Below are 12,889 nucleotides of genomic sequence, written 5' to 3' on the forward strand. Positions count from 1 at the left end.
GTCGACCACACTATTTGGTAACTTATTTAATGTAGGCCTGTATTTGGTTCTCTTTGTGAAAAAATGTTTGTACCATTTGTGTGAAATTTGCATTTAACCAGCTTCCACCTACCCGACTCATTTTCAAGTAACAATTGTCGTGTCTTTCATTTTACTGAATCTGCTGTCTGTTCTGCTCTCCACAGATTTTGCTCTCCTCGACTTGATCTGATGTGTCTTCAACCCCATTGCCCTCCTCACCTCCCTTTTCTTTTTGCATTAAGCAATCGACAAACAGGCGCAACTTTAACTTGGCTCCTTTTAAAAGGTTTAAACAAAGGCTGTGTAATAAACTTTGCTTATTGAAACAATACAGTAAAATTAAGAGGAAATATTGTTCTGGAGTGTATTTGGAGGACACTTTTGTGCTTTTCTGGAATCTGTGATCTGTTTTTTTAATTATTCTTTTGAATTTGTGTTTTGGGACATTGTTTGCCTTGACCCTCCCAGGTAATTTCTATGGCTTCTTGCACTCTGAGTTTATTTTGTAAAAATAAATCTTTTTATTTTTGAAGATTCTACATCTGTTTGTTTTGTGACTAGCCAGGGTTTGATGGGCTCCCTTCCCCTTGTGGGTATTTTGAGTCATTGTTGGAAATTATTGTACTTGGAAACTCTGATTTCACGACAATGACCAAATTGGTCATGTGATGCTACAGACAGCAGCACCTAAACAAAAAAAAGACATTAATAAAATAAAACATTTTCAATTAAAATTAAACTAACAAAACAAAATGCAAAAATATAATCCTTAATGTAAAAAAACATAATCTAACTAAAATTATATGCAAAAAAGCTCCAATGATACAACACCTGTAACCTAAATTGGATAAGTAGTTGAGGAAATGGTTGACTGGACTGTTGATTTGTTTTTACAAAGCCATTCATATCACCCAGTGAGCAACATAGTTGGCCAGCTAGGCCACCAACACCAGAGGAGCGCATGCTCCGGACAGTAAAGGGGGGTATTTATGTAACTCACGGGGCACAATATGGAAACTAAGGGGGATACAAGTGTACTGTTGTGATGTGAGATTTTACATATAACTTGATAAATGTTTTGTATGTCTTTATTTATAATTTAGGCAAACCAAGTGGTGAGAGGTATTCATGTTTGCACAACCCCCAACCCTTTTTACGACTGTCTCTTTGTAATTTTATGACAGGATTTGGGGGATGTGTCTTAAACCAGTTTGATCTCCCACACAAAGCCAGGTTAGCTTAACATATGGTCTTGGGGGGGTTGAGGTGTTAATGTACTATTTCTCTCATTGGTCTGAGGTAGGGCTGTTTGGAATTGGCTTGTCTCAGAGGCCTTTAAGTACCATGATGTCCTATTGGTTCTAGGAATTGGAGAGAACATCTATAAATGTACTTGCTCAACCACATTCTCTCTCTCTGACTGACATATGATGAAGAAGCATCTCTCTCTAACCAACATATGATGAAGAAGCATCTTCTTGCTAACCTGTGATGATGAAGACAACACAATGAAGAGCACAGCTCAGCAGCCATATTTAACAGACATGTGGCTGAAAGCTGAGCACCAATAATGCCTTAACTAGAGACATTTTAAGTAACTGCAAGTCTGTGTGCCACCTGAATTACACATCACCATTTTATCAGGTTGTATGGTTGCCAATATTCAAATGTACTTTGCATTTTGTTATTATTTATGAATATTATCAGTAATACATTATTTTATGTGTAACTTAACTCCTGCTTGTCTTTTTACTACATCTAATTGCCTGAGGTTATAGATATAGAAGGGAAGGTGGGGATAAGTTATATACAGTGGTAAGTCTGTGAGATTAGGTATTCTAAGGCTACATATTAATAATACAATAGGGACAGTAGAGCAATATATATATTACTCTACCAAGATAAAACAATTGGCGTAGTCGGCAGGATTTTGGGGTAACCAAGTTTTGCACCCTGTTTGCAAATACTGTTTTGATGTATGTGTTTGTTTATGTATGTGAATTTTAGGGCACCCAGTGTACAAATGCGGTGGAAGTAAAACTTGTTTGGTTGCTGAATGGAATATAACCAACAAAGTGTAGAGACTTCATGTGTGTCACAAGGACACCCGCATGTTTGTTAGTACTGGTGGTAGTGAGTCCCTAATTAAAGTGCTAGGGAGTGGTGAAAGATGCATGCGTCATTCATACGGCATTTAAGTGGTTAAAGTGCTAGGGAGTGATGGGACATGCATTCATTATTCATACGGTACTTATTCGTTTAGAATCTTTGTGTATGTATGTGTATGTTTGCTTACAGGGGCAAAAGTAGGCCAACCCATAACGAATTTGGCAAATTGTATTAGAGTAAATTGTAGACTCAGAAATGCCTAAGTTCATTTTAAAGTCAGCCATCTTCCAGTGGAGTGGCAGAGGAAGCAGGCTAAAGCTAGGAAACCTGTAGTTCAGGTAGAGAAAGCAGAAGCTGAGCTGAGTGTGCCACAAAATGGAAGGGGGCTGGAAGGATTAAAAGCAAGAAAACAGAGATCAGGTTTAAAGAAGACAGCTGCTGTTATAAGAGGTTTACTAGCTTGTATTATTGGTAATAAGGAAGATCATGATAAGGAAGAAAATAGCAAAGTGAATGAAAGTGAAAGTTATGGAATGTTGAGTGAGAGTTTTGAAAGATGTAACAGTTGGTGTGATAATTGTGAAGTGTTAGCATGTAGAACACCCACTGCTAAAGTAGAAAGCAGTGAAAGAAGTGGAAAAAAGAAATGTAAACCGCCCATGGTGAAAGTTAGGGCAATAGTAACCAGATCAGACTGGAACCCTAAAACATGGGTGGGTGACTTACATGAGACAGATGTGTGCTCAGATAAAGAGTGGGAATGTGAGTGTGAGGAAAAGGAGAGAGATGAAAGGAAGGAAAACAGCAAGGGTGTTTTCTTCCTTTATTCTCCACTGCACCACAATCTCCAGGTAATTCTGAGGCCTGTCCAGTATTTAAAGAGCATGCTACACTGATAGATATTTCACCACTGTTAGGAAAGGTAACCAGTGCTGCACTGAAATCTGATTTAGGACAAAGAGATCAGATAGAAGGCAGAGAGCTGGTGAGTGTGAATGGCAATTGTTGACTAGAGGGCATGAACTGGATATTGGCTTAAGATACTGAGTAAAGAAAGTGTGGAATTTAAACAAGGAACAATGGAAATGAAAGGAATTCAAGTGCTTGTGTGTGAAAGGTCTGAATGTGCTAGTGCAAGAATGGCTGAGTTGGAAAGAAAGTGCACCAGTTTAGGAGTTGGTTTGAATGGATCAGGACAAGCCAAAGAACAAAGGATGGGGGATGGTGCAGCAGGAAGCTCAGCTAGCAAGTCAGGAATGCACAGGGGTGTGAAGGTCCTAACAGCTGTGCTGGGCCAGCAGTAATTAAAAAGCACACACACTTAGGTTCAGTAATCGAAACCTGACTGACCAGTTGTTTAAAAAGACAGCCTATGAATCTCCATGCAATAAAATGGAGAAAAGTGAGCTGGTCTTTAGTAAAGAACACAGGTCAGTTTTAGCAGAAATGCTGGATTTAGAACTTGGGTTCTGAGAGGCTTCAGTCCACACTTTCAGGTAGTAGTTACCATACAATAAAAAAGGACACACAGGCAATGAAAAAATAGAAGGGTAGCAGGAAGACAGGAAAGGAAAATAGTTATTTCTGTTTCAATTTTCTGGCCTTTGCAATAGTGCTACTTCTATTGTAAGGTTTTATGGACTTTGGTTTGGTGCAGGTAATAAATAGTGAAGGCAATTAGCAGAGTAAAATCCATGCAGGAGATCGGGTTACCATTGGCACATTGGAGTGGCGTGGCACTAGTGCCAAGCTGTTCCAATGAATGCCTGGAAGCAAAGTTTGAGTTTTGGCACCAGGTCGACAGCCAAGAAAATGAGATGGACAGAAACTGCTTTGTCACCTTCCATTTTGCAGACCTGCCTACATAGTGGAATGAAAAAAAAAGAAAGAGGAAAAGACGACAAAGACAACACGCAAAGACAAAGACATGAAGAAGAACTGAAGAGACAGCAAGAAAAGACACTTACTGGGGTTTAAGTGAGTAACAAGTCCACAAGTCATGCAATAATAGGACTAGCCACAACAGCTATAGTTTAAAAGGAAAGGTTTGTTTATTACTGCAGCAAATTTATATTCCAAGGGGTGGAAACTGAACAAACCAGTTAGGAATGCCAAAATAAAGGGGATTACTTCTGTGCTCATAAAGTATACATTCTGGGTATTAATTAATTAAGTGGGATAATTAATATAATTAATACTATTAAGGAAAATGTATACTAAGAAAATTGGTGAACTTTTCAGGAAAGCAGGTGCAGCTGATACATTTGCAAGACATATGGGCTCCGATGTTTAGGTATAGTCTAATTGGGAAAATATGGAGGGCCCTGCTGAGATTGTCAGCTGTGGTACAGGCACAGGACCAGTGGGCCAATTCTAACCTGAGGTGTTTAGCACAATGAGTATGCATATGGTGAGCAAACAACTCTAGGGGTGGCCTACGGGGGGAATGATGAGAGTTGCAAAGCTTTGATGTCTCATGGTGGTGATGCCAGCCTATACTGGTAAAGGCTGATGGCAGTCAAGAGTTGCACCATGGGTAGGAAAGCACAAGAGGCAACTAAGTCAACCCCAAATGTGTGCAGAGGGGCCACAAATGTTGGTTTGTGAACAGTTTATGCAGTGGCACATGGGCTGTCACTTGTGCAGAAGTGGTTGTACTGGCACCTGTGACCTTTCAAATTTTGATGTTAATTGTACAGCTGCATATGCTTAAACAGATAGTTTGGGACAGGGGGGGACAGCTGTTAGTTCAGGGCATTTATCTTGTTCTATCAGTATGTTCTGGGTAAAGAAATCTTCAAATCTTGCTGGATTGTAGAGTATGGCTTTTCTAATGAAAACTCTACACTTTACACTCTTTTCAACATTGTTAATGTTAATATTTCTCTTTCAGGTACTAGTACATTTTTCCAGTTCCGTTTCCCTCTCACATCTTGAATGTGCACATCTTAAGTTTTTCAGTGGCTGTAACTTAGCCTGATGTGGATGAGTGTGTGCATCCTGTGATAGACTGAAACTCCATTTAGAGTTGGCTCCTGCTTTCTTCCCAAAGCTTGGAAGAAGGCATCAAATGAAATGCCTATTTGTTGAAGAAAAGCCAATTTGGCTCTTGAGTTGTGAATGAGAAAGAAGGCAGACAAACAAACACTCAGTAGATTTATGAACCTCAGCTTGGAACCCCTCCACTAAAATGGCCACCAGAAGATTGAAGAGCACATAGTTTCCAAAGGTCATAAGTGCCACAAAATAGAGGGCTGCCCAGGGAGAGGTGGAGGCCATTCCGTTGTACAAAACCATGTTCCAGTCTTCTTGAGTAAGGATCTGACAAGAGAGAGAAGTGTTAATTGACAGTTAAAACAGTCTGATAGAGAGAGAGACTTGCTTAACTACATGCCGAGACACACAGGTGGAGTGTCAAGTGCATGCGTAGCCGGAGCACAGAGCCTCCAGGGGGCCTGAGATGTTTACTCACCTGGAACACGGTCACTATAGCCCACAGCAGAGAGTCAAAATTCTTTCGGTCGGGGACGGTGTCACCGGCATCTGTCTTCAGACTAAATTTGCAACCGAAGATGTGCATTCCCAGAATGCTGTGCACAGAAAAGGTGACAGAGAGAAGACATAATGTGATAATCCTGATTATTTTCACAAAAAACAATAAAATAAAAATGCAGACTTATTTATCCAATTTCCACAGCAACATGGTTGATGGTAAATGAAGCTCATCCATAACTGCTTCAGAATTACAAATTAGGAAATTAAACATCAATAATCCCAAAGGACGGGCAAACATCAAATGACTAGATTTTGGCGTGAAGGTTGGTCCTGAACTGCATCCACAGCTTCTTCTCAATGATCTTTGCAGGCCTTGACCTGACCTACTTTCATCAGAAATCCATCTTGAGCTCTGCCCACATTGATCATTGGCTTATTAAGTTAATTAGGCTTGGTCTGATATTGATACCTTGGCCTCCTGCACTCAGTTCTTCCTAGTCGGACCTTACTTAAGTATGGGTGAATTACTGAGTAGCTGGGGTTTTCTCAATTAAGAGGAAGATAAATAAAGTGATAATATTGTAGCCCCGGCTTTGTTTTCTTTCCCAAGTCAACTATTAGCGTTTTATAGAGGTGTTAATGCGCTGTCCTTGCTAAGAGCTAGACGGAGTTCAGATTTTTTCTGAGCACTTTTGTGACTTTTCTCTTCTCAACTTAGTTTCTTGTTTTTCTAATCCTGTTTTCTTTTGTGGTTTAGTCTGGAAGGTTAGGATTTCATCTAATTAACAGTCCATTCCGAGTTTGTGTTTTATTTTCTCAGAGTTTAGCTTATTAATTTAATTCTTGATTCTAGCCCTTGTTTATAAGTATAGAACTGCAGAATTCCACCAAAATGCAAAAAAACTCTTTATGAAAATTTGGCCATACAAAGAAAGACATTTAACGTCCTTAGCGTTACATTTTTTCTCAAAAAAATTTATTAAATCTGATCTTTCTACTGTAAAACATGCAAAACACTAGAAGTTCAAAGTCAGAAGTGTAGAAAGTTAATAATGAAAAATAACAATAATAATAATAATAATAATAAAACTGTATATACTGTCATTGTTTTGTTTGTGTGGTATATCTTGAAGCACACTGAAATAGAAAATCCAGCATCACAGTCAGGACAATAGCATGATTCTTTACTGATTTTCTTTCCAGACTGATCAGTTTTTAAACAGCACACTGCACATGTGCGATAGACATGAGTGTCACTTCCGGATTCATCAGAATCCCTTTCGACTTCACTGTCCACTTCAATTGCACTGCCTGAAGACAGATTCACCTCGTCGTCACTGCTCGTATCATTGTCAAGAGCGTGCAACACCTGAGCTGCTGAAAAACGTTTCTTACGAGACGCCATTATGAGGCTAGGAGTAGATGTATCTGCACCGTTGTCTGGGTAACACTCAACCCTGTCGCTTACACAAGACATGCCTATATCGTTTCCCGGGCAACGCTCGGCACTAACACTGTTCACACTTTAATAGCCCGAGTAATCTTCGGGTGTACCGCTTATGTGAGACATTTCTATACAGTTGCCAGTAGAGTGATACTCGGGACTAACGCTTTTAGCACTGTGTTTACAGCTCAAGTGATGCATGAGTCTAACGTTAAGGAGGTTAAAACCTTTACAAACCACAATAAATCTGAACTGTCATGGCTACAAAGGCGGAGTCTGGAAAGATATTCATATACCAGGCTTCAAACGCTAACACTTGAATTAAAACAGTGGATGACTGACAGCAGTTTGTTTCTGAATGCAGAAAAGACAGAAATGCTGTTATTTGAGGGGGATAATGCAGACCACAATAAAACTCTTATTAACTCATTTAAACAAACTATTAGTTTTACTGAATTAGAATGCAATTTAAGGCCATGCCACATTAGATGACCTTTCCAGTGATTTTCAGACAAAGCTTTCATTTACATAATCTTAATGAGTCAGAGGCAGTTGGTACTGCTCTCCCATTAAGTCAGTTGCTAAATATGACATACGCAGTGTCACCCATGTGCATCTGAGGAATGACCTTTCTGGCTCTGTCGAGGTAAGAGATGCCACTCGTGGGACGAGAGAGGGTGCTCGTGCTAATCGTCTCTCCTTTCCCATCAACAATTGCCAAGTGAGGGCCACTGACATGGGCACAGTATCCCAGAGCTGCCCCTCCCCTTCTGGTCAGGACTGTATAAATCCAGACAGTTCCTAGAGGATGGCATCTGCTATTGAACCTGGAACCTGACCTGCAATCTCCATCATGTTATTATAAGCTTCTATTCTATTTAAGCAGTTCTGTTTGTTGGACTAAAAATGCCATCTTTTGTCGGTTCTTTTTTCTCTCTCTTTCAAGTCCTCTGGAAAGAGCAACTCTTAAAATTGCAATAGAGACTAGCTTATTTGATTTTTCATATACTCATTGATTACCTTTTGTTAATGAAGAATCATTTGTAATAATTGTATTTTGATTATCAATTAAAGAGTCTTCATTGCTTCTACTGTAATTAAGGGTTCAGGATATTGATTAAGTTAAGACACAGCAGAGTTGCCTGTTTGACCTTTCATTTTCCAGCAGTGCCTGTGACTGGATATTTTCAGCATGTGTTGCAAGAGCTGCCACAAGAGGCAGGATATAACCTACCTGAAGATGAAGATGAAGAGCATGAGAAGCATACAGAAGGTGGCCACGTTGTCCATGGTCTTCATCAAGACTACCAACTGTCTCCGTAATGCTGGCATGAAGCGGACCAACTTCAGGACCCGTAGGAGCCGAAATGTTCGCAACACAGACAATCCCCCGTCTGACTGGCCAATGATCTCGCACACACTGGAACCCAAGACAGAAAATATCATTGCCAGTCCAATCCTTTACAGAAGGCATCACAGTGATCATTATTAAGGAATTCAAGGAGAATTCAAACCAAAAAGCACAATGACTTTACCTAATAATAACAATGATGCCATCAAAGATGTTATAAGGATTTCGGAGATAGTTGAAGAAGCCAAATGCGGTAAGCTTAAGAATCATTTCCAAAGCAAACATGCTGGTGAACACGATGTTGCTGATTTCCAGGATGTTGGTCAGCTCCTCGGGCTGCAATATTAAGAATTAACTTTTATTAGCCACTTGACATGCAACACAAAAGAAACTAAAGAGTTTTATTTAATTACATATCATTACATAAACACCTGAACCATCAGAATAAAAACAGCTGGACCTGTGATAACAATCTGATGAAACAATAATGCTTGTGTGTCATTATTAGCCTATTAAGCAAGATGGAAATTCACTAGGTGTTTATGTGGTATGGAGAAGAAGAAGGAAGAGGAGAAGGAGAAGGAGAAGAAGAACATTTCAGTAGCACCGCACACCCTCAAGTCCGGACTTCTCCAAAGTCCTGCCTTCACCGCCTACATTACTCTCCTCTGAGCTTCATCCTCTTCCACCAGACTCCAGCCCCCATGAAGCGCCTGTTGATGATTGGTCGAAGACGGGGCAGACGAACGTCCATCCCGAGCATGAGGAAGACCCAGCGGAGTCTGCGCGAGTGGCACAGGGGCCCTATGGCTCACAGCTGGCTGGTGAGTATGAACAGAACGTGACCTTACCGTCAGCTAACTTTAATCAGTTGCGTTTGGCTATATGTGAGCTGGAGTAAGCCCTTCTGCCCCTACAGTCCCTTTTTAAGGCCCTGTGGATGATCCAGGAGGTGATCGACGGGTTGGAGAAGAAAGCGGAGGCTCCCCTGATGACCATAAAGGAGTGGTGGGGAAAGTATGATGTGGAATTCTCCAGCCAATGTGTTGGATCGGTACAGGTGAGTACTACCGGTACTGTAAATAAAAGAGGAAGCCCTAGCTAAGGGAGCTGAGATATGGGTGACTGGACTCAAGTAGCAGGGCATCCTGCAGTAGATCAGGGAACGAATACCGAGCACACAGTGGGAGCTGAAGCACAGTGAAAGTGTCGGCTTTCATGTGTCGGCACACAGGCCACCCTGCTCCAACAAGCTGCAGCGGTCGCATCCCGATTGAGAGGAGTGCAAACAGCACGGGGGCCCTCTTTGTCCAATAAGGGGATCCAGGCTGTGGCAGCACCCCAAACTAAAGGGAGGCCCCGGAGAAAGAAGGGTGGGTCTCCCAACAGGATGAAACGTGAGCCCGAGAGCTCACGTACGGAAAACAAGCGCTCTCCATTGGGATGGAGAGAAGCCTCAGATCTGGCAGGGAACGAGGCGGAGCAGAGATACCCTGCTTGTTTTCATGTCCCTAGGGTACTGAGAGGGTGCTGGTGTTACAAGTGCCACGGGATTGGGCACACGTGGAGATGCTGTCCGTATGGCTTTGCAGCAGGCGCATGGAGGAGGCGTTGGCACAGCATCTTCGCACCTGTTTTCTGTTCTCTTGCAGAACGCAACCATGGACTGCAGTATAACGGCACCCCACCGTGGGATTTAGCAGTCCTCACAGGACGGGCCGCTTCGCCCTATGGGCTTCAGCTAGGGGAGGGGCAGTGTGACAGATGTCCGGGAACATTGCCCCAACGGGATGCCGGGAGATGGGAAGGACCAGAAGAGGGGCAGTATTTTCCCCGGAATGTTAGAGGGCAGCCTTCCTGGGTTACATGGGGGCCAAGGAGCCGGGACGCTCAACCCTGTGGTAGGACATGGCCACCGCCAGGGGGTGCCTGGACAGAATGGTGGTTGACAGCACTTCATAACAGTAAGTACTGTCAGAAGAGGAGCTGAATTAGCATGCTAGGTGTTACTCAAGAAGCACCTGGAGCACTTCCGAGGAGGACACCACACTCCACTCAGGGCTAGAGTCAGGAGGGAGAAAACAGGAGCCTGAGGAGGAGAAGGTGGCTGAAAAGTTAGAGAGAGAGAGAGAAAGGCAGAAAGAGACTGAGTTGGCTTGTTGTGGCACTGTGTAGTGTTAATAAAAGCGTGTGTATTCGGGACATTCGGTGTCTGTCTGTGGCCGGGTGGGTTTCTCATACTATTTTCAGTTACCCATTACCCATGTCTAATATTACTTTTCACTGGCACACAACAATACATCATTTAACTAAGTAGATGTGTTCCTGAACTTTAGTTTATTGTTAGAATCTTTGTTATTAGAGGCAGATGGACCATAGGAGTAACATGGTTATGTTTTGTAATGACTGGACAGTGGGGGGATTTGAGCTTGCAATCTTTGTTTATTCAATTGTTAAAACTGTTGTCTCCTTCCTCGGTTGCCCTCCAAAAACCACCACTAAAACCCTGAACTTCCATGTGAATAGCAGCTGTTACTGGTATAACAGCCCACCTATCTATCGTCATAACTCTGCTGGACTGAATAATGGCCTACGCATATCTGTTACACTATACTACTGCAATAAGAATATAAGTTTAATGTCACTGTGCTCTGTACAAAAATTATTTTATAAATCCACTCACATGTACAGGCCAGGCCAAAGTTAGCACACATGGGCTCTCAGCATTTAGAACTGCTAGGCAAGCATTTAAAGAGAGAAGGTACAACTACGAAAATAGGCCTTGTACTATTTCTGTATGTTAGAGATGAAATGGGATCCTCTCCTTCTCTTGTTTGGAACCTAAGTAAGGGTCTGCAAGTGGAAAAGACAGTATAAAAAGACTTGGACAGCAGCCAGACACTTTGAAGCCGACAGACGGATGCGTGATATCGTCATCCGTCCTGAAAAGCCTTTCTGTACAGTGACGAAAAATGGCAGACTGTATAGATCAAGATCCCACATTGGTATTGTCTTGCTGTTTGGCTTCCCGTCCGTAATGCCACGTAAATCGTCAGTAAAGAAAGCTAAGTTATTATCTCTTATATGATTTTTACCGCCGTATCACAATGGGAGGGATATTGCCTTTTAATATCATATCTATATAGTTTTCGGTTACTTAAAATGCCGCAATTACAAAAAAAACTTATTCCAAGAGATAGCGACCCCTATCGGAAACAACTACTCCCTTAATCTTGCAGTCCACTGCCATAGAGGCATATTCCAAAAGGACTGCTACACCTGTCTTTTAACATAACCCAGTTGGCTTGAGTACTGTCCTTTACTATATTAGACTACACACATACTGTGAATATATAACTGTCTAATTATGCAAGTTATGGTGCTGTCTTTTTTAGTAATGAGTTTTGCTTTTTCTTGCAGCACTCAAGAAGAAAACGGAAAGGAATTTCAGTTTAGCATGGGAGCAACTCAACACAACAGATGCGTAGTGTGCACAGAGAAGGACACACAGACAAAGACAGCTTTTGCCCTTCTGTTCCTTGGGAGGTTTCTTTCCTCCCTGAGCTCACCTTAGGACACCTGTCACTGTCCCTGGAGTGGGTTGCACAACACCCAGAGGAGTTTGGGTGCTTGACACCAGAAGCAAGAGCAGTGTCGGAAAAGAGAAACACATGGCAATTGATCAGAGATAGTGAAAATCATGTGAATTGTTCTTTTGCACTGTTTTTGGTACTAAAAACTATTTTGCTGCATATTACTCAATGGTAGGTCCTTACAGTGGATGGTAGAAAATGACTGAAAGTGATCCCGCTTGTTTTATAGTATTAATCTGGGGTAGGGCAGGGTTCAAAGGGTTAAGTAGACTTGATGGTGGCCTTGCATTGACGCCAATGGACTCTAGCAGCTGAGAAGTACTTCTTACCAGTGGCTTAAATGGGAACTGGCAGTACTCCCTAATGCAGGGGTCTCCAACCTTTTTTCCCTAAAAGAGCTACTTTTACAAAAAGAAAATGGCCGAGAGCTACTCCTGTTTTCTAATGTTTATTTTCATAGCTTATTTCAACCCAAACAAACTGAATAAACTGGCTTTGCCTGAAGATTAACAAAATGTTGGTGTCCACAACTGACATTTTGCATTAAAATATCACAAAAAATATTTAGTTCACCTTCAAGTGCATTTTGCATGTCTATATGTATTTTCTAGTGTATCTCACACTAATGAATTAAAACATGAATGCTGTCAAAACAAAACAATGCAATTCCAAATCCACAGATATGACTTATTCATTTTTCATTTTGTCACATGTCACTGTGTCACTTTATTCACATGTCCAGTTGCATGTGTGATGTGTTTTTTAGTTAGTCAGATGACTGGCACTGCATGGAGTCAGCAAGAGAGACGTATGGTGGAGTGGAGCCACTGAGGTTCACTCTTCCGGAGTCATTTCAATGTTCGTCTGTCAGTCTTG

At 41.6% G+C, this 12,889-nt stretch overlaps 1 protein-coding gene across 2 annotated transcripts in view; it reads right to left on the minus strand.

Moving 5' to 3' along the window:
- LOC120536964 (voltage-dependent T-type calcium channel subunit alpha-1I-like) overlaps nt 1–12,889 on the minus strand; it is an 808,892-nt gene that overhangs the window by 162,487 nt on the left and 633,516 nt on the right. For both annotated transcript variants that reach the window (XM_039765546.1, XM_039765545.1), the window contains exons 11-14: nt 8,605–8,756; nt 8,304–8,489; nt 5,603–5,720; nt 5,296–5,451 (exon numbers count right to left, since the gene is read on the minus strand). In XM_039765546.1, the coding sequence (XP_039621480.1) occupies nt 5,296–5,451; nt 5,603–5,720; nt 8,304–8,489; nt 8,605–8,756 (612 nt within the window). The remainder of the gene's footprint in view (nt 1–5,295; nt 5,452–5,602; nt 5,721–8,303; nt 8,490–8,604; nt 8,757–12,889) is intronic.

This window comes from Polypterus senegalus, chromosome 10, assembly GCF_016835505.1.
Source record: "Polypterus senegalus isolate Bchr_013 chromosome 10, ASM1683550v1, whole genome shotgun sequence".
Lineage (NCBI taxonomy): Eukaryota > Metazoa > Chordata > Cladistia > Polypteriformes > Polypteridae > Polypterus > Polypterus senegalus.